The sequence below is a fragment of the Manis javanica genome, chromosome 3, assembly GCF_040802235.1.
Source record: "Manis javanica isolate MJ-LG chromosome 3, MJ_LKY, whole genome shotgun sequence".
NCBI classification, from domain to species: Eukaryota; Metazoa; Chordata; class Mammalia; order Pholidota; family Manidae; genus Manis; species Manis javanica.
In genome coordinates, this window is record NC_133158.1 from 154,383,449 (window position 1) to 154,404,302 (window position 20,854).

The window sequence follows — 20,854 nt, forward strand, 5'->3', positions numbered from 1 at the left end:
CTGCTTGGCCTATCATGTCCCTAATCTTCACTCTTAAAGTAGGGATAATTCCTCCCCAAAGGCCTCTGGATAAGTGGCCTAGCTGTTGGGGAACTAGGAGCACAGGAGAGTTTGAGGTGGGGAGAAAACAAATGGGGAGGTGGAGCAGAAGTCTGTGTAGCCTATAGGCAGTGTTGGTACAGAAGGGAAAGCTGAACGATGGACTATTTTTCCCTTGAAAAAAATTTTAATCACAAAATACAGCGATATGTGCTTTCTGGGAAACACCCAAACAACATAGGAATATATTAAGTAAAATCAATATCTACGTCTCCATCCATCCTACCACTCCTCTCCCCTCTCACACATCCCAGAAGGTATCATTACTCCTATTTGGTTTGTAGCCTCCTAGAACTTTTCTGTATCTCAATATATGGATGCGAGATATGTATATGTTCATGTCCTTTATATCATAAAAGGGATTTTACTCTATTTATTATCCCCAACTATATATCTTTCAACCATATCTGTCAAATCTTTCCACACTTGCAAGAGCAAACTGCTTCACTCTTTCTAAAGGCTGCTAGAATTCCACTGTGTCACATATAATAAGTTATTTAACTAGCCCCATCTTGATTTACATCCAAGTTGTTTCCAGTTTTTCACCATGATAGCAGTGGTGTGATAGATCTTTTCAGATATAATGCTTATTCATTTGAGGAAGTATTTCTATAGGTACTTACATTGAAGTGAAATAGTTTGTTCAAAGAACATATACATATGGCTTTTCAGATATAATGCTTATTCATTTGAAGAAGTATTTCTAGAGGTACTTACATTGAGGTGAAATGGTTTGTTCAAAGAACATATGCATATGGCTGAGTTACCTTTCTAAAAGGTCATACCAAATTATATCCATTTATAGAGAGAGTATGAGAGGCTACTTTTGAGTTAATTACAAATGTCCAGCTAGGAGGGGCCAAACCAGAGGAAATTGTAATGGGGGAGTGACGGAGAGGACCTCACAAAGTCTCTGGGGCCAGTCTGTGTGGTTCCAGGTAACGAGTCAGCCTCCCATGAGAAGTGACCGACCCTACCTTAACCAAGACAAGTTTGGTGCAATTCAGCTGGTGGCTCTAGTGGGACAAGGCCTGCCTTAAAATGGGGGTGGAGCAGATATTTTCTCTCTTTGATTCTTCAAGGATAGAAACTACCCTCTCCCTGTCCCTCCCCTAACCTCCTCCTTCATTAGATGCCAGGGCACGGTGGGAGCAGAGGCTAAAACTCTGCTGATCTGTTACTGGCAAACCCTGCCATTTTGCCCAGGTGAGCATGTGGGCCCTAGGGAACTAGACAGTGAGCAGGTCCCTGTTCTTGTGCATTCGTTAGCACTGGGTTCAGGAGACCTGTTGCATTGAATCCTCTTCTCAGCTCAGCTTTAGATGAGAAAGCCCCCACAGGATCAGCAAAGGGAAGCATGAGCTGGGCCTTCAGCCTCATACACAGGCCAGAGTGCTGACTGAAACCTGAGAGTACAGCCTCCCAGGCTAGCTTGTCAAACAGTGCAGGCTCCAGACTTGCCCTCCAGTTGAGGAATCTTGAATTCTGTGACCCATCCAGGTGGGCAAGAACCTTATTTCTTTTATCCAAGTTTGTATCTGGCACAGTACTGGCATATAGTAAGGGCTCAATGAATAGTTGTTTAATGATTGCACAGAAGCCAGGGAGAAGTGTTTATAGTTAGACCATCCTTCCCTCCCTGAGCTGAGAATTTTCATGCTGAAAAGAAATGCTAGGATTTAGTCAGGTGGTTGGGATGACGGCCCAATTAATGGTTATTAATGGTTATTCATTCAACAAACATTTATAAAGCTGGTGATATAGTGGTTGGATCAGTGGTTGGGTAACTAGATATAGTGGTTGGGTGGGTAAACTAGTTTTTTCCAAGTTTTAGCACTGCAAGTCTTGTTTTACTGGGAAATCTCTGAGTTCTAAGCAACCAAGATGGCTGATCAGCCCATAACATAGAGAGCAAACACAGGTACAGCCCTGCCCTTGGGAAGCAAACTGTTCAGTGGGGTGTTATGGGCATTTTCAGAGGCTTCCTGAGAAAAGTGCTGTGAAGGAGAGGAACTTGGAGGGAGTGGTTCTAGGGAAGTCTCTGACATGGACCTTGACCTCTCTGAGAAAATGTCTGAGTTGAGATTGAAAGGATGAGTAGAAATTAGCCAGGTGAAGGAAGAGTGAAGAAAGAGTACTCCAGATAGAGGAAATGGCTTGTGCAAAGGCCTGGCTACAGTTCATGGGACATTTGTGAAACAGAAAGCTGCGTTACAACAAAGAGAAAGAAGAAAGGTATGAGGTAGACCTGGAGAGGTAGGCAGGGGTCCATATGAAGGATCCGGCAGTTTTAATCTAAACATGAGAGGATTGAAGGGTTTGTCTTGATCAGCTTTGGATGTTTTCAACACCACTTTGGCTACAATGTAGGAGAACTAGAATGAGTTCTGGAAGTCAGATAGGGAGAACCACAGGGGTCCAAGTCGTAGATGCACTACAGGAGTGACGCATAATGGAGATGAGTCCATGGGTTGGAGGCAAATGTAGGAAAGAAATTGAGAGGAGTTGGTGGTGGATTGCATATGATAAGGAATAAGGGAGAGGGTAAATGCAGGGTACTCACAGAGTACAGATATCTACATAATATTAACTGGAAAATATACCACTTAAAAAACAGAACTTATCACTATTACAAGTATGTACAACTTGATTGTTTCATGAAAATTTATAAACAGGAAATGAAATAGTTTTCTGTAAGGGCCTTCGTTTTGTATCTAACCTTGCCATAGTCAAGCATTACTTGGTAGAAAATGTAATTGGTTGTCCTTTTTAGTCACCTTGAACCCTATATCCCTTCATTACCCCAAGTTAAGACAGAAGGGAGGCCTAGGAGCTTTGCTGTGTAGTCCCTCAGGCTGGAGACAATTTGATGGATCATGAATGATTTAAGAATGTCTTCTTATATCTCAATAAAACTGGAGGGAAATTTATATAAAGGAGAAAAAAAGTTCAGTCTTTTGAGCTAATCAAAGCAGGGTGAGGTTCAGGGCTCCTGGATACCCTCAGCCACCTCTGTGGCACCACACACAGTCTGTAGCGCTCTGCTCCCACCTCCAGAGAGACACGGGCTGCTACCGGAACTCCCAGGCTTCTCAGGAGCTTGCAGATGTATTTAAAGTGGGGCATAGTGTTCAGAGAACCCAAGCAAGTACCTAACTGTTGGAGGGAACATGCTGCTGCAGCACAACAGCCCTGTTGGCCAGGGTGCTTGTAGCCCTTGCCTTCCAAAGCAACAGGAACTACGTCTGCCTCTCCTGGGTCAATGCCAGAGACTCAGAAATGATGACTTGAGGAAAAAATGTCTACCTTCACCCACTTCCACATATTCACAGCGGGGCCTGGGCCTGGCAAAGAGGCAGGGGCTGTTAGAGAAGAAACTGACCTGACCGGGTGCCCAGCCTGACCGCCTCTCTCTAGCCCTGCTGTTTTTATTCATAGTCCTACCAGTCTGATATTTTATTAGCCCTCTATTTGTGTTTTTGTCTTTTCCTAGAATGTAAGTTCCGTAAGGGCAGGGACCTTGTGTATTTTGTTCACTTTTTATATCTTCAGCACATAGAATAGTGTTTGTCATGTAATGAGATAAACTAGCCACAGCTACAAATCAACCTAAAGATTTCTTTTTTTATAGATTTAAAAATTTTAAAGATTTCTATCATTTCAGCTGTAAATGGAGCAAGATTGGACCTCCTTATGACTCCAAGAATGAACTAGTGGTTACCAAAGGGGAGGGGTGTGGGAGGGTGGGTGGAGAGGGAGAGAGAAGGGGACTGAGGGGTATTATGTTTAGTACACATGGTGTGGGGGATCACGGGGAGAAGAGTGTAGCACAGAAAAGGGACATAGTGGATCTCTGGCAACTTGCTGCACTGATGGACAGTGACTGCATTGGGGTATGGGTGGGGACTTGATAATCTGGGTAAATGTAGTAACCACATTGTTTTTTCATGTGAAACCTTCATAAGAGTGTATATCAATCATACCTGAATAAAAAATTTAAAAAAAAAAGATTGGACCTCCTTATAAATTATATCTTGTTCTCTTGCAGTTCCTTTAAAGAGAAACGATGGCTTCAGCAGTTAGAAATAGCAAGAGTTCTAGCCAGAAAGAGCATCTCTAACCTGACTACCCAAGGCGGCCTGACAGCATGTGAAAATTCCCCAGAAATTATGCTTTGAAGTCAAAACAACCCCAGTGTGGGCAAAGACCTGGTCAAACTGTAACTCCCAGTTCTAATGTTAACATTTCTAATAACTAATGCTATAATTTCTAGCAACAGTTCTAATGCTGCATCCCTATCAACAGGATATTCCATGTTTAACACCTGGTCTTTTGAATTCCATCACCCTAAGTGAAAATTTAGGACATTTGCTTCTGCATAAAGAGCTGAAGAAGAATTCATAAGAAACTGAGAATTGTATTCACCTACCAGCTAGGGTAATTAGGAGTACAGGAGAGAATTTTTACTGTTTCTCTTTTTTTCCTTTCCTGGGTTTAATGCTTTTTGTTTTTAAACCATGTTAATTTAGTTCATAGTAAAAATAAAATTTTTTAAGTTCTATATAAAGGAAGTACCGAGGAGAGTTATGAATACCAGCTAGTCTAGTACTGGTCTTAGATATCTTTTGAACTTCTGCTAAAACATTGCTTTCTATTACATTTTTTAAAATTGAAATAAAGTTTACTTATAGTGAACTGCATAGATCTTAAGTGTAAGATTCAATGGCTTTGACAAATATAAACATTTGTGTAACCATTATCCCAATCAAGATGTAAATACTTCCCTAGAAAGTTCCTTCAAGCTCTTATATCTAAGTCTATCCCAATCCCCTACAGGTGACTATTCTGATTTTTAACTCCATGCATAAAATTTCCCTAAGGAATCATATCGTTGTTCACTTTTGTGTCTGGGTTATTTTGCTCAACTTAATGCTTTGAGATTATTTACATTGCTGCATGTATCAGTAGTACATTCTTTTTTTCTCTCTATGTAGTAATATTCCCTTTTTCATACCCAATATTGGTAACTTTTTTTTGTTCTCCCTCCTTTTATATTTGTCATGAATAGTCAGCCCTATACTGGTTTTATCAATTTTACTAGTTTTTTACAATGAGCTATTACTTTAATTAACTCTTTCCATTGGATATTTGCTTTCTAATTTATTAATTTCCTTTTTCTTTTTTGCAGTTTCTACTTCTCTTGATTAAATTCTTCATCAGTCATTTAATGTTTTGGATATATTATGCATTGTTATGGGTCCAAATCTTATAACTCTAATATCTGTACTTCCTTCATACAGGTCTTCCTTAGATCTTATTTATTACTGTATAGTATTCCACATGTGGACATACCATAATCTATCTCTTCAATTGTATGTACATTTTGGTTGCCTCCAGTTTTGTGGTATTGTGAATAAAGCTGTTATGAACATATGCTATGCTTTCAATTCTTTTTGGCAAAAACATAGAAGAGGAATAATTAGTAATAGGGTAAATGTACACTTAACATAAGAAACTGCCTAACAATACTCCAAGGTGCTTTTATGATTTTATGCTCTCACTAACAATGAATAAGTGTTCTGGTTGCTTCACATACTCCCCAGAATTTGGTGTCATAAGGAGTTTTGATTTTTGGTTATTCTAGTGCGTTTAACATGACATTTCAGTGTGGTTTAATTTGCAATTTCCTGATGACTAATGATAGGGAATGCTTATTCATGGGCTTATTAGCCATTTGTATGACTCCTTTTGTGAAGTGTGAAGTTCTTTCTCATTTAAAATGTTGGGTTGTTTATCTTTTAATTATTGGTTTATGGGAATTTTTTTATATACTCATGATACAAATTCTCTGTTAAATATATGTATTGCAAATATTTTTCCCAGTCTGTGGCTCACTTTATCATTTTATTAATGGTGTCTTTTGAAGACGGAACATTTTTAACTTTAATGAAGTATAATTTATCTTTTTTTCTTTCTTTTTCCTCCCTCAGAACTTTCTGCCTACCTCAAAGCTGTGAAGATATTCTCAGATGTTTTCTTCTACAAGTTTCATAGTTTTAGCTTTTATGTTACATTTATAGTCTATCTGAAATATATTTGTGTGTGATGTGAGGTGAATATTAAGATTCATCTTCTTCTCAAAATTTATCAAATTGGTATAGCACCAACAGTTGAAAAGACTTTCCCTCATTGAATCTTTGACACCTTTGTCAGAAGTTAATTTATAATATGTGTATAGATCTATCTTCCAGAGTCTCTAGTTTGTTCCATTGACCTTTTTACTTAGACTAATACCACACTCTCTTAATTACTGTAGCTTAATAGTGGATCTTGAAATCCAGTAGTATGAATTCTCTAGATCTGTTCTTTTTCCAAGTTTGCTCTGGCTATTCTCAGTCTTTTGCATTTCCACATAGATTTTTAAGTGAACTTTTCATTCTCTATAAAAAAGCCTTCTGGGATTTTGATGGCACAGAACTGATACCTTAATAATACTGAATCTTAAAACTCCTGATATAGTTCTCTATTCATGGTATATGTCCTTATTTATTTAAGTCTTCCTTAAATTCTCTCATCAGTGTTTTTTAGTTTTTAGTGTAAAGGTTTTACCAATCTCTTGTTAATGTTTTTCTCTTAAATATTTTATGTTTTTTGGTGCTATCTGATAGGAAGATTTTAAAGATAGATTCTATTACAACTGTCAGAGGCACCTAAAACCTAAAGCTCATTTTTAAAAATACCTGTAAGTTTCTAGTGAGATGTTATGAGATTAGGTCACATAGGAGGCTAATACAAAGGGAAAAATACAAAGTTGATGTTAAAGAGTTGTTTTAAGGCAGCATATATACAGGTACTAATTGACTGTAGAGACAGTAAGAGAGATAGAGACTGGAAGAGGGTACAGTAGAGGTTCTGGGGGTGCTGGTAACAGTCTGTTTCTTGATCTGGGTTAATAAGTGTTGCTCAATTTCAGAAAATTAAAAAAAGAATATTTTTTACCTGTTCCCTTTTCTGTATGCATTTTATAATCCGATTGAAAAAGTGAATTAAAATCATGAAAAAAATCTAAGGAACTAATTCATACATTCATTGCCAATTGCATACTCATGAGAGGGCAGTTCATGTGATGATGGGTGCCACCATGCTGTTGCCTCTGACAGTATGCTGAATTGAGCTGCAATTCCTTGCAAGAGATAATAATATTTTTTGTATCACTGAAACAGCTAAGCAAATGCCTGATGCAAAAATTTGGGGGCTGAAATGCCTAAAAAGAAGAAAGGAATATGGGCAAAGAGGATGCTAAATGAGTTGGAGGCAGAAAGAAAAATGATGAAAGAATGTGAGAGGAAAATTGATATGAAACCTTGTTTCCTGCCAGAATCAACTGAAAAAATGCTGAGTACTCTTTCCTCACTTTAGACCCAGGAGTAAGATAGCATGAAGTGGTATTAAGATCTTATGTACTTATAATGTTATATAATTGTGTATACATACAATAGTAAAGCATTTTTATTAGCAAGCAGAGGATACCGTGACATTTATTCTAAGTCTGAATCTTACTGAAATCAGAGTTAATTGCTACTTTATGCTCCCATAGCATTTTTTTTGTATCATTAATATACCATTACATGAGCAACATTATGGTTACTAGACTCTCCCCATTATCAAGTTCCAACCACATACCCCATCACAGTCACTGTCTATCAGCATATTGAGATGCTATAGAAGCACTACTTGTCTCTGTTATACTGCCTTCCCCGTCTCCTCCCCACGACATTATGTGTGTTAATCGTAATGCCCCTTTCCCCCCCTTATTCCTTCCTTCCTTTATACCCACCATCCCCAGTCCCTTTCCCTTTGGTAACTGTTGGTCCATTCTTGGGTTCTGTGAGTCTGCTGCTGTTTTGTTCCTTCAGTTTTTCCTCTGTTCTTCTACTCCACAGATGAGTGAAATCATTTGGTATTTGTCTTTCTCTGCTTGGCCTATTTCACTAAGCATAATATCCTCTAGCTCCATCAATGTTGTTGCAAATGGTAGGATTTGTTTTCTTCTTATGGCTGAATAATATTCCATTGTGTGTATGTACCACATCTTCTTTATCCATTCATCTACTGATGGACACTTAGCTTGATTCCATTTCTTGGCTATTGTAAATAGTGCTGCAATAAACATAGGAGTGCATATGTCTTTTTCAAACTGGGCTGTTGCATTCTTAGGGTAAATTTCTAGGCGTGAAATTCCTGGGTCAAATGGTATTTCTATTTTTGGCTTTTTGAGGAACTTCCAAACTGCTTTCCACAATGGTTGAACTAATTTACATTCCCACCAGCAGTGTAGGAGGGATCCCCTTTCTCCACATCCTTGCCCACATTTGTTGTTGTTTGTCTTTTGGATATTGGCCATCCTAACTGGTATGAAGCTTCCATAACATTTTGTTCAATCATCAAGTACTAGCACTCCTCACACTGCATTGAAATTTCTTGATTTTAAATTTATTGTCACCTGCTAGAGGGCAAGGACATTGTTTTATTCATCTCCAAATTGCCACAGCATAGCATGTGCTTGAACCTTTGAAAAATTGTGCTCTAAATATTTGTTGAATTAAATGAATGGGTTCCAGGGTGATCATGCACATGGTATTCTCAATGTACACATAAATCTGCTCTGATAAAATACAAATGCTTCAGTTTACAAACTCTTCAGTTGCTTCATGCTCATCTATTGTTAGATTTTATCACTGAAATCAATTTATTAATATGAATTTATTAGTTCATCTGAGCATAAGAACAACCCTGTATGGCACAGAAGGGAAGTCATCATTTTACAAATGAAGAGACTAAATTTACAACTAGTTGGAGTTGTAATATAAAACAACTGGTTGGAGGCCTTACAATTAGTAAGTGTCAGAGCCAGATCTGGAATAAAAACTTTTGATTTTCTACTCAGTTAACTTCCTCTAAACTGCTACAGGACATTTGGTAACAAAAAGTTGTTCTATAATTATACTAGGGTGTTTTAACTCCCAGGCTGCTCTCCCCCAGTTATATACTGGGCTTTCAGCCACTTTCTTTGGTCACCCCATTTGGCTCTCCCTATTATTCCCTCCCTTCACCTCCCTTGCCCCCACTTCAGTCCCTGAGATCTCAGGAAAGAAAGGCTATGTCAGATTGGCATAATATTGTATCTATTTATAAATTTACTTCAGCATTCCTTATTCCCTACATATGTACAGTTCTAGAAACAGGTGACAACTGTAATCTTACTGATTTCCTCTTTAATTCATGAGTTCAATACAATCTCTGACATGTGTTTGTTGTATATTTGTAGAAGAATCATTTTACCTTTTCTGAAAATTAGTCTTATCTATTATTCTTGTTCTTTCTCAATAATGTATGAATAAAAGCTTTTTCAGAAATGATGCCATTTTTGCTGATCTGCAACTTACAGTCTAAGAAAAAAACTGGGCTCTCTCTGCAAATGCTGCTTCGAAACCTGACTAATAAGTTAAAGAAACTACCTTTCTTTGCCCCAGCAGAGGAAACAATTCCAATTTCAGTCAGATGTGAGGGAGAGGTAAACACAGACAGCAGAGCTGAAACACTATTCCAATTTTCATTTCTGCCCAGCAGACTTGGAGTATAGAAAGAGTTGCTTCAGTAACTATATATAAGGATAGAAATGAAGTCTCCCTGTCTCTTTCCCCTTTTCCTTTCCACCACCCTCACCCCTACCAAGGGGCTGAGATTTGGAGAGCAATATTCCTATCAAATTGCAATTCTGTAGTCTCTTATATTTGAACAACAGCAGATGAGAAAGGAAGGAAAGAAACCAAATTGTCACACCATCCTCAACACATTAAAAGAAGACATTGTTCTGAACCTTGCAAACACCTGTCATTGCCTTCATCATCTTTATCCTAATCTATAATCATCCACAGAAATTGTTATAAATCTTCAGCTTTCAGCCTGTTGTGTAGAATGATGGGCTTTGGAGCAGGTGATCAACAGATCAACGCTCTCCTTCCAGCGCTGTCACTGGTTTATTATGTAATCTTTGGTGCTTTGATTCTTTATCTGTGAAAAGGAGGTCACAGCTATTGAGCATATTAAATGAGATAAATCAGTATAACATCTATAAAAACTCTGCCCAAACTAATAGTTCTATAGAAGTTAGTATCAGTTGCTTGACCTGTTTCCAAATCTCTAATGGGAAAAAGAATAATGCTACCTACCTCATAGGATTCTTATGAACTCTAAATGAATTAATAAATGTGAAAACAATTCCTGACATAGTGCTTAATAAATGTTAACTATTATTATTAATAATACATTTTTATTATTAATAATAAAGAGCTTGTCAGATTAAACATCTTTTTCATCTTCCACAGAGAACAGACCCATGCACCCAGCAGGCTGCATCTTTCTGAGAATGTTTGCAAATGGAAGAATCATCTGACCCCAGCATACGCCGCGAGAGGAGGTTGGAGGGTAGGACGGCCATAGGCCGGAACCCAAAGCTTGGGGTCGTGAGGCGCCGGAGCCTCTTTGCGGTTGCACGCAAGCACCGGAAGTGGAGAGGGCGGATTCCGCGCTGCCCTGTGAGGCCGGCTGCCTGGTGAAAATGCTGCTGGACCTGTCCGAGGAGCATAGGGAGCATCTGGCCTTCCTGCCGCAAGTAGACTGCACAGGTCAGGCGGCCCGGCAGCGGAGGGTGGTGGTGCGTGTCGGGAGGGAACCAGGGGGAGCGCCCGGCGCTCACGGTCTTCTGGCTTCCGTTGCAGTGGTCGCCGAGTTTGGGCGGATCGCAGTGGAGTTTCTGAGGCGAGGCTCTAACCCCAAGATCTACGAAGGAGCAGCCAGTAAGAAGGGGAGAGGCGCAGGCCCACGAGCTGCACGGGGAAGTGTGGGCCATTCTCTGTCTCCCCGGAGAGGAAGGGGTTATTGCGGCTCCAAGGGTTTTATTCTCATCGTGGTGGAATACAACCAAAAGGGCTCCTAAGTCCGGGTGCAAATCCTGGCCCTCCCCTAAGTAGATGTGAGGTTTTAAAGTTTCCATTAAGTCGGTTTCCTCATATGTAAAGTGGACATAACACCATGTGCCAGGGATACTGGGATGTTTAAATGCACCAAAATGTGTGTTGCAGTTGGGTGAGCTATAAATATCATGGAAGTGGACGGTTATTATTGCTTTCTCAGATCTACTTTTGCTAAAGTGTTTTTTTCAGCAAAAAATAATGGACAGGGGACTGTTTCTAAGAGTACCGGCCTTTGTCGAGTTCCCCTTTTAACAAGGCTGAAGTAACTGAGCTTTCAAGAGAGGGACTGAGTATCTAGTACTCGTCTCCACGGGTCTGCATTTTGTAAAGAAGGTTACATGGTGGGAAATACTGGAGGGCATTTGACTGGGAATGGAGAGTGAACAGGAGACTATTACCAACTCATTTTTCATTGCAGTGTTTGAAAACATGGAATAATGTATAATATTTCTTCTTAAGAGTTTGAATAAAAGAGTAAATCTCACACAATTTTTTTTCCCTCTTTCTCAGGAAAACTCAGTGTGAGTAGTGACACTGTCCAGCATGGTGTAGAAGGATTAACATACCTCCTCACTGAAAGCTCAAAGCTCATGGTAAGGGCTTTTGTGGACTGTTTTGTATTATGCAGACCTTAATAATGTCCACTGTATCCTATATCAGAGCCCTGTCAGGCACCTGCTTACTTCAGTAATGTTGTTAATGGCTTATAATTAATTTAGTGAAGCCTTGCCGAAACAATATTACTATAACATGATCTGCTGATATGAATACCTCTTGGCTAGTATAAATTAGAATTGCCTCTAATTCTGCATGGTATTAAATCATATACCACAGTATGTATTCTAAGAGGAGGGAGAATTAAATTATTTATTTTATTTTTCTGCAATATCTGGCTTGATGGTAAATAGAGAAAACTGGGCGTTTTAAGTTTTTTTTTAATGTCATTTAATTTACATTAATAATAAAGTATTTTTATGTATCAGAAACTCAGATTTTGGAATAGTGAGCAACAGTTGGCCTTTATAAGGAGTGTTGTTTCTTTTACTAGACAGAAAAAGGGGATATATTCTGTGTATATTTTAGTATTTAGACAAAGATAAATTTTGAAAATGTCTTTGACTCAATTCCTTTTTAGATTTCTGAACTGGATTTCCAAGACTCTGTTTTTGTTCTGGGTTTCTCTGAAGAATTGAACAAATTGTTGCTTCAGCTTTATCTGGACAACAGAAAGGAGATCAGAACCATCCTGAGTGAATTAGCACCAAACCTTCCCAGTTACCACAGCCTTGAATGGAGACTAGATGTACAGGTACAGCTTTTTGTTTTGACCTGACATTGAATATAAGATTTATTTTATGTACTGTCCTCAGGTTTATTGTATTCTTTAACACCTTAACCAAACTCTGGTTAGAAACTTTAGTTTTTTATTGTTCATTTTCAGACCATTTGCACAAGTGGTTCATTTTCTTATATTTTTAATGTGTTTACATTGGTTCAATTTGCAGAGTTTGTAAGAAATAGGTTGTTTTCAAAAAGGAGATGATTATACAGATTTTTAAAGTGGTGCTTAGTTTTTTTTAAACTTTTCTGTTTAAATAACACACACATAGAAAAATGCACAGGACATGCAGAGCTCAATGAATTATCACATGGTGAAAACACCATGAAGCTAACACCCATGACCAGCGTCCCAGAAGTATCCTTGCCTCCTTTCAATTAGCTCCCGTTCCCTCCTTGCCAGAGGTAACCAGATAACCTGACTTCTAATGCATAGATTACTTTTGCCTGTTCTTTATCTTACTGTGTATGGAATGGTTTAGTAAATTTTTGTGTCTGGTGGCTTTTTACATATATTATGTTTGTGAGAGCTAGTTGTTTTTAAAGCCACATAGACAACCAAAGGAGTTTTCAGACTACTGCATGTAGTATAGCTCTTAATTGAACATTGACAGATAACTGATATTGATAAATTCACATTTATTGAATGTCAGCCATTGCTGATTAGAACTATGCTTAGTCCTTTGGGACACAACAGAAGTGTAAGACACTTTCTCAGCTGGAAAAGATGTTACCTGTAGGGATACTAGATGTTCGGATGATTATAAATATAGTTCTGGAAGGGAAAAAAGAATACCATTGTATAAATGAAGGTACAATTGTGAACTGTATTTCAAAGAAACTGTAGCTTAAGTAGTTCAGTGTATGGTGACAAGATCAAAAATATCTTCAACAAAAGGTGAAATTTCAGAAGGGTGAATGAATAGAGAAAACCAGGGTAAATATTCTTGTCAGAGGAGACAGTGTAAGTTGTAAAAGGCCCACGTGGATGTGGGCATGAGCCTATGAATATGTCGTGTAGTGAACTTGTTCCCAACCTTGACCATAGATTGGAATGACCTGGAAGCTTTAAAAAATTCTGATGTCTGTTCTGTTTTATTGGTATGGGGTTTGGCCTGGGCATCAGAATTTTTAAAAGCTCCCCTTTCACCCCAAGTAATTCTAATGTGCAGTAAAGTTTGTAAACCACTATAGTGAATTATTTTCTATTTGAAGAGTGATAAGGTGGTCCAAATAGGTTTTAGAAATTCGGTTAGAGGAGTTGAGTTATAACCAGTGTGATGAGTGCTTGAGTAGGTATTAACACAGGATATGGTATAAACCACATAATAGGCTCTACAGGGGCAGGTACTATGTCTTATTCACTACTGTGTCCTCAGCACAATGCCTGGCACATAATAGGTAATCAGTGCTGAATATTAAAAAAGATGTGTGTGTGAGGAAGCAGCTTCTTAAACAAATTATAAAATATTTCTTGTACAGCTATCCAGGGCCAGGTGGGGTAGGTTTGGCAAAGACCAAGAAGCAGTTCACGCTCTTGGAGACATCATAAGCAGCAAGTCCTTTAGGGCTCATGGGGGGATAAGATCACTGTAGTTAAGCCTTTATGTTTAGATCTTCTCATAATAACCAGCTGGAGGAGATGTGGAGATGGCCGTGTTCATAAGGTTCAACAGTAATTTATCTTGTATGTTTTTAGCTCTCTCTTGTGTGGGATAAGTACTGATGTTTGGGGGTTCAACGTAAGTTGTTTTATTGGCTTTATTGATTTACTTTTCATTTTTCCAGTATGAAGTTAGAAACTTATGCAATTGAGTTTTCTAAAATTAAACCCAAGTGCTAATTTACCCTGTAAAATGGGTTTGAGTAGCTTGTTACTGCGGACTGGTAGTTTTAAAGTTGAGGGTATACTGAAAAAATATTGCTTCATGTAGTGAAATGTTATTTAAGGCCTGAAAAAACTACTCAGAGAACTAATTGATTCCATGAGCTCATCAGCTGAAATTATTACAAGGGATTCTAACTGACATGGATTCTTCCACTTATGGGAGGAAGATTTCTCAAATCAAGACTAGCTAAATGGCTAAGAAACTAGTAACAGGACACAGGACCTTTCACTTTTGAGTAACTGATTTGTATCATGCACCCTAGTAGTGAATGGACAGTTACCATCTAATTATTGTGCAGTTGCTTATGAGAAATAAATTAATCATCATAGTTTAGTTTCTAGTAGAAGCATTTCCCCTACTTCCTAAGTTGCCAGCACAGTTAATGCCCTTGTTAATAGCATCAATAAATTGAATGCATCTTAGGTTGATGCAGGAGGATTTACCCTTAGGGCTGACCCATTTAAAGTTGCTATTATTATTTTTTTAATTTTTATCTTTTGATATCATTAATGTACAATTACTTGAACAATGTTATGGTTACTAGACTCCCCCCATTATCAAGTCCCCCCCACATACCCCATTACAGTCACTGTCCATCAGCATAGTAAGATACTATAGAATCATTACTTGTCTTCTCTGTGTTATACTGCCTTTCCCATTCCCCCCTGCTACATTATGTGTGCTAATCATAATGCCCCATTTTCGCCCTTATCCCTCCCTTCCCACCCACCCTCCCCAGTCCCTTACCCCTTGATAACTGTTAGCCCATTCTTGGGTTCTGTGAGTCTGCTGTTGTTTTGTTCCTTCAGTTTTTCCTCTGTTCTTATACTCCACAGATGAGTGAAATCATTTGGTATTTGTCTATCTCTGCCTGGCCTATTTCACTGAGCGTAATATCCTCTAGCTCCATCAATGTTGTTGCAAATGGTAGGATTTGTTTTCTTCTTATGGCTGAATAATATTCCATTGTGTATATATACCACATCTTCTTTATCTGTTTATCTACTGATGTACACTTTGGTTGCTTCCATTTCTTGGCTATTATAAATAGTGCTGCAATAAACATAGGGGTGTATATGTCTTTTGCAAACTGAGCTGCTGCATTCTTAGGTTAAATTCCTAGAAGTGGAATTCCTGGGTCAAATGGTATTTCTATTTTTAGTTTTTTGAAGAACCTCCATACTGCTTTCCACAATGGTTGAACTAGTTTACATTTCCACCAGCATTGTGGTTTTAATTTGCATTTCTCTGATAATTAGCGATGTGGAGCATCTTTTCATGTGCCAGTTGACCATCTGAATTTCTTCTTTGGAGAAGTGTCTGTTCAGCTCCTCTGCCCATTTTTTAATTGGCTTATTTGCTTTTTGTTTGTTGAGGTGTGTGAGCTCTGCTATTATTATTTTTACAGTGAGGGACAGTATTTCATCCCCATTAAAAAGTAAATGTATGTCAAGAACTTAGTGACCTACTGTTCTTTGTCCTGTAATACTGTCATTAAGATTTCTTTTTGAGAAAAAATTAGGCCTAATTATGTCTTAGTAAGTGTTCTTAGGAATGTTATGTCATCTTTATCTGGAAATTTTAAAGAATGGCATAGGTGCTTATCTGTAAGAGTTATTAATTTAGATATTATGTTGTCTAAAATCTCAAGTCTTTCAACAAAAAAAATTAATGGCTTAATTACACACCTAGATATATTTGGCCTCTGTCAGTGTAAAAGAAGGAAAAGAAGTATAATTAATGCCTATTTGAATGAATAAGTGTTTTCAGTCATAGTTTCCAACTGTCATATCTATAATTTTCTGTACTAGAAATGGTATTTTACCTTACAAGTACATATTTTATGTCTAAGGACTAGCTCACCCAAAGGGATTGACCTCTTGTTTCTGAATTATTTTGAGATACTAAATTTCAGCTTTGGATCAGTGTCTTGTTCTCTTCTTTTGGAAGCCCAAATCACCCAGAATTAATTAGAAGAAGTTACTAGTCAGAATATTCTATGTTGTAGTATTAAGTTAATCCTGAAATCTCAGGTTTGGATTTATTATTCGCTTGGAAGTCTCTTCAGTTCAGTCTCTTATCCTTTTGACTTGACTCCTATAGTTTTAGATAGCAGTCTTCCTTTCTTGTCTGGCAAGGTGTTTCAGGCTCATCTTGTACAATTCCTGTCCCAGACCTTTAATTAGCTATTACTTAAAGGAGGTCCTGGTTCTTTTTAAGGGAGAATGGTCTTGAGAGAGCACAGTCTGGTGCTGGGGTTAAATACCATCACTTCCAAGTTGATCATGGTTTCTAGTGGTTTTTTGTTTTTTGTTTTTCAATATGTCAATAGTACCTACTTTTAGAATTTTGGAATATATCCTACAAACAGGATTATATTTATTTGGTTTAAAGAATAATAATAAAACAAGAACCCATTGCCAAGGTTAAGAAATAGAACAAAGCCAGTACCCTGGAAGCACCAGTGCCTTTCTCTAATTTCAAGCCCTTCTTAGTCCCCTGGAGGTAACCATTATTCTGATTTTTCTGTTAATCTTTTCTTTAGAGTTTTTTTTAACACATAATTTTTCACTAAACTACATTTTTTAGATTTTTGTGTATTTTTTTATGCAACTTCCTTTTTTGATTGACCATTTTCTTTTTAGATTCATCCGTGACAATATGTTACTTTTTTTTTGTTGCCATTTAGAAAGCATTTCATTGTATGACTACTCTCAATTTATCCATTCATTGTTACAGTATATTTGAGATGTTCCTAATTTTTGACACTTAGAAACTAATACTATTATGTTTGTGTAAGAAGTTAAGGTATATACCTACTACTGGAATTGCTGTTAATGTATACTGTTTTTTCAAATGATTCTTTCATCACTCTCACCAGCAGTGGATTAGTTCTCATTACTGTCACTTGCGGGGCACCATATGAACAGGTTTTATTTCTCACCAGTCTGATATGTTTAAAACACTCTTGAGGTTTCATTGGCCATTTTCCTGATTTCTAATAAAGTTGAACCTGTCTTCCTATGATTATCTATTTGTGCTGCTTTTGTGAAATGCTCCCTTAGGTATACCAGTACCCTGGAAGCACCAGTGCCTTCCTCTAATTTCTTACACATCCTTCTCTTGGTCTTGTGTTTTGTGGGGTTTTTTTCTTATTAAGTCAGAGCAGTTCTTCAGGCATTCTGGATACTAACCTTTTTTTTGGTTATATGTGTTACAAAATATCTTCTCTCAGTTTGTGGCTTCGTTTTCTACCATATTTAGGTGTTCTTTGAAGAAAATGTAGTCTTTTTAATGTAGTTCAGTTTACCAGTTTTTCCTTTATTGTTTGTACCTTTTATATCATATTTAAGAAATACTTCCCTGTTGTAAGATTGTATATATACTCTCATTTCTTTTTTCTTTCCAAAGGCGTTAAAGTTTACTTCCCATTTTGAAGTCTGTGATTCATCTGAATTTGATTTTTTTATATGGTATGAAGTAATTATAAATATTACATACTTTTTCAGCATGACTATTAAATAGTTATCATGTTCTTCCATTTAAAATCAAGCTTGCAAGCAGAAGCCTCAGGCAACAGATAAAACCATCAGTGACTATAAAATTACACCTTAATCAGAATGGAGGGCCCACCACCGAAGTCCTGCAGACAGACCCGGCCACCCTGCTCCATTTGGTTCAGCAACTGGAACAAGCCCTGGAGGAGATGAAAACGAGCCACTGCAGGAGAGTCGTGCGCAACATCAAGTAGTCCCGGTTTTAAGGTTTTATTCCTTTCAGGCCACTTGTAAATTGATGATATGTGGCAGTTTCTTTCAAAATTATTTTTTTGTCAATTGATGGTGATAAATACATTTGGATTCCGTGAAATTTCTTTTCCATGATAAGGTATTGCGGTCTTGCTCAAAAGCTAAAGTAAAGTTGCTTTCCTGGTGCTAAATGTGGTTGGCATCTTGACAAATTAAGATGTATTTTGTATTTTAAATGTGTAAATAGGATTGAATCAACTACAAGTGAATCTATACTGTTCATATCTTCTGTATGTATGAATGACTGCCCTTTTTTTAGTGCTTATTTTGGCTGCTTAACATTATTATTTTTCTTCTTATTGACCAAAGTTTGAAAATAAAATTCACAATGTAGTATTATTAGTATTCAGAATATTTATAGACAGTTCAATGTTTTTGACCTTTAAAAGTACCCTATAATGTTAATAATCACTGAATAGTTGGAAGTAAACATGAATTTTTTTAAAATACTGTATTGTTTAGGCAGTTCATGCATTTTTCTTTGTATATGAAGATAACAGGTACTTACTGTGTTGCAAGTTTGAGTTGTCATGGCTTATCAGCTGAAATAGCACTAAAACTTATATGATCGTGTATTGTATTTTATCAAGGAGTACTTTTTTTTCACGAGTACCCAAATCATCTAAGAGACATGCTGTCATTTACATTTATAAACAGTGGATGCTGGAGTAATACAATCAGTTCTTAATTATCTGTATATAAATTACAGTCATTTTTTATCATTTTGTTTGAATAAAGTATAAAGAGGGCAAAGAGAGGCCATGTTTACTACATTCTAAGCAAGTAGCCCTTCTTCCTTACAAACTCAAATATTGTGTTGTTTTGTTTCTTAGTAGGTAACTCTAAGCTATCAGCCTGAAAAACTAAAATGCTGATGTATCAGGTCAGCCTGATAGAGCACAGGAAACATGGGAGACAAGAAACTTAAGGTGTAGCCGACTTAGGGAGAAAAATCGTTTGAAAAAAATGGAAATGGGGCTTCAGTCTTAAATATATAACTATGGTCTTACTCTGAGAGTTTCATCCCCATGAAGCAATCCAGGAAAGCCTTTAGGGCCATCAGACTCCAGGCTCTCCTCCAGGCTGTCTCCATGCTTGGCTTCCTAAGAATTAGAGGTTTTCAGGTCAGAGTGACATGTTTCTCCTTTCTAAAGAGAGCCTAGTAGGGAACAGGCCAGTGAAAAAAAAAGCACAATTGAAATTACCATCCATTGTTCTCCTGCAGGCATCTGAGTCACCCTTTTCTATAGGTAAATGTTGTGCAGTTACAAAATAACTATACTATTAAATATTAGCATACTGAAAATCAAGTAATTTTTAATTATCATGATAACTTGATTAATAAAGCTTTCATATTCACCTTACAAACAAAAGGAAACTTTATATATTATATGGGATAGTAGCATTTATCTTCGGGTTTAAAAAGGACAGACTTGCAAAGGTTCTATGATAAAAATAGCTCTGTGAGGCTTTTGGTCCACATTTGGTGGCAGATAAGCAGGGCTAACCCCAGCCAAGATTGAAGTAATAGCCCTGTGTCTCCTCAGGGCCACCTTTCTTCTACCTCTGTATCCACTCTTCTTATCCCAGTCAAGTCAAGAAAGCACGTATTAGTCTTTTACTATCTGTATCAAACTCCCCTGACCGCCTATGTAGTCCCTATTCCTTCTGATGTTCTGCCTTCACCTTCTTGGGCCATGGTGAGTTGGGAGCAGTCTCCTAACTTCTTTTTGAACCTAAGGGTTCACCTTGTGGTGCAGGTCATTAAATGAGCCTCTTCCTTTTCTCGTTTAAACATTTCATACCCATATGGACTCCTCTGCCTCCTGTTTGTTTCATGGCACATTTGATTTCTGTATAGCTTGTATGTGACGTACTTCCTGCAGATGTAATCACGTTCCACCCTGCATATGACCAGGTTTCCTGACGCTGGGCAATGTGCCTTTCCATCTATAGCTATCTAAATTTTTATTTAAACGTTTGGATTGCCATAATGGGGAAGTACAGAGAAAGTGATTTTATTCCCTTAAAGTAAAAAGGCACGTCAGGAATACAAATATCTGCATTAATGTACTTTGAAACTTAGCTTCTACTCAGCTTGTTGCCATTTTTCAGCCCAAGCAACTTTTCATAAGGTGAATTTTTATCTATGGTGTAATTCTTACTTGTTGTCATTAGAAATATTGCTAAGTATGTACCATCAGAGTAGAGGACCATGCTCTTCTATTGTGCTTAAACCTAAATTGAGGCTTTTTCATTGTGAAGATAAGTTTTCATTTTCCTCTTTCAGTTTTATCTTCTCATGCAGAACAGTGCCCAAAAAACAGTTAAAAAGAGAAGCAACACAGAAAACAGGATTTTTTGCCCTGTCTCACAAACTGTATCAGCTCTTTTACCTCTTTTATTCTTAATTTTTATTATCCTTATTCTTAATGTTTCTTACCCTTAACTCTCTCACGTTGAGTTATAAGCCACCCATTTATGTAAGGCATTATAGTGATAGAAAAAACAAAGCCTTTTCTAGCTCTTTTACAATGATACTGATTCAGTTTTGTAAAATATTTATTAAAAGCTTAGAGGAACCCATGTTGTGTGTTGAAAAAGAATAAAGTCCTAATCTCCTAGAATGCTCTCAAGCCATTCTGTCCTTGAAAATAGTTTAATCCACAAATTCACTAGGCTG

The 20,854-nt window shown here is 37.5% G+C and overlaps 2 protein-coding genes across 3 annotated transcripts in view; both read left to right on the plus strand.

The window, feature by feature from the left end:
* Nucleotides 1-5,140, plus strand: part of ANKUB1 (ankyrin repeat and ubiquitin domain containing 1) — a 39,043-nt gene extending 33,903 nt beyond the window's left edge. Inside the window, exon 6 of the mRNA XM_017669563.3 lies at nt 4,148-5,140. Coding sequence (XP_017525052.1) covers nt 4,148-4,277 — 130 coding nt within the window. The 3' untranslated portion in view covers nt 4,278-5,140. The remainder of the gene's footprint in view (nt 1-4,147) is intronic.
* Nucleotides 5,141-10,634: 5,494 nt separating this feature from the next.
* Nucleotides 10,635-20,368, plus strand: COMMD2 (COMM domain containing 2). Of its 2 annotated transcripts, none has more exons than XM_073232225.1 (5): nt 10,635-10,787; nt 10,881-10,958; nt 11,646-11,728; nt 12,271-12,444; nt 15,199-15,336. In XM_073232225.1, the coding sequence occupies exons 1-5, from the start codon at nt 10,721-10,723 to the stop codon at nt 15,319-15,321; spliced, it is 525 nt and encodes a 174-aa protein (XP_073088326.1). In that variant the 5' UTR covers nt 10,635-10,720; the 3' UTR covers nt 15,322-15,336. The 2 variants fall into 2 exon arrangements, with proteins under 2 accessions (XP_073088326.1, XP_017525063.1); XM_017669574.3 differs by lacking the exon at nt 15,199-15,336 and adding an exon at nt 17,916-20,368 and having other exon boundaries at nt 10,636-10,787.
* Nucleotides 20,369-20,854: the final 486 nt, after the last annotated feature.

Coding starts and splice junctions, on each gene's coding strand:
- COMMD2 (XM_017669574.3), top strand. CDS start 10,721: ATGCTGCTGGACCTGTCCGAGGAGCATAGGGAGCATCTGGCCTTCCTG. Junction 10,959..11,645: donor GATCTACGAAGGAGCAGCCA/GTAAGAAGGGGA, acceptor CCTCTTTCTCAG/GAAAACTCAGTGTGAGTAGT. Junction 12,445..17,915: donor AATGGAGACTAGATGTACAG/GTACAGCTTTTT, acceptor TTTAAAATCAAG/CTTGCAAGCAGAAGCCTCAG.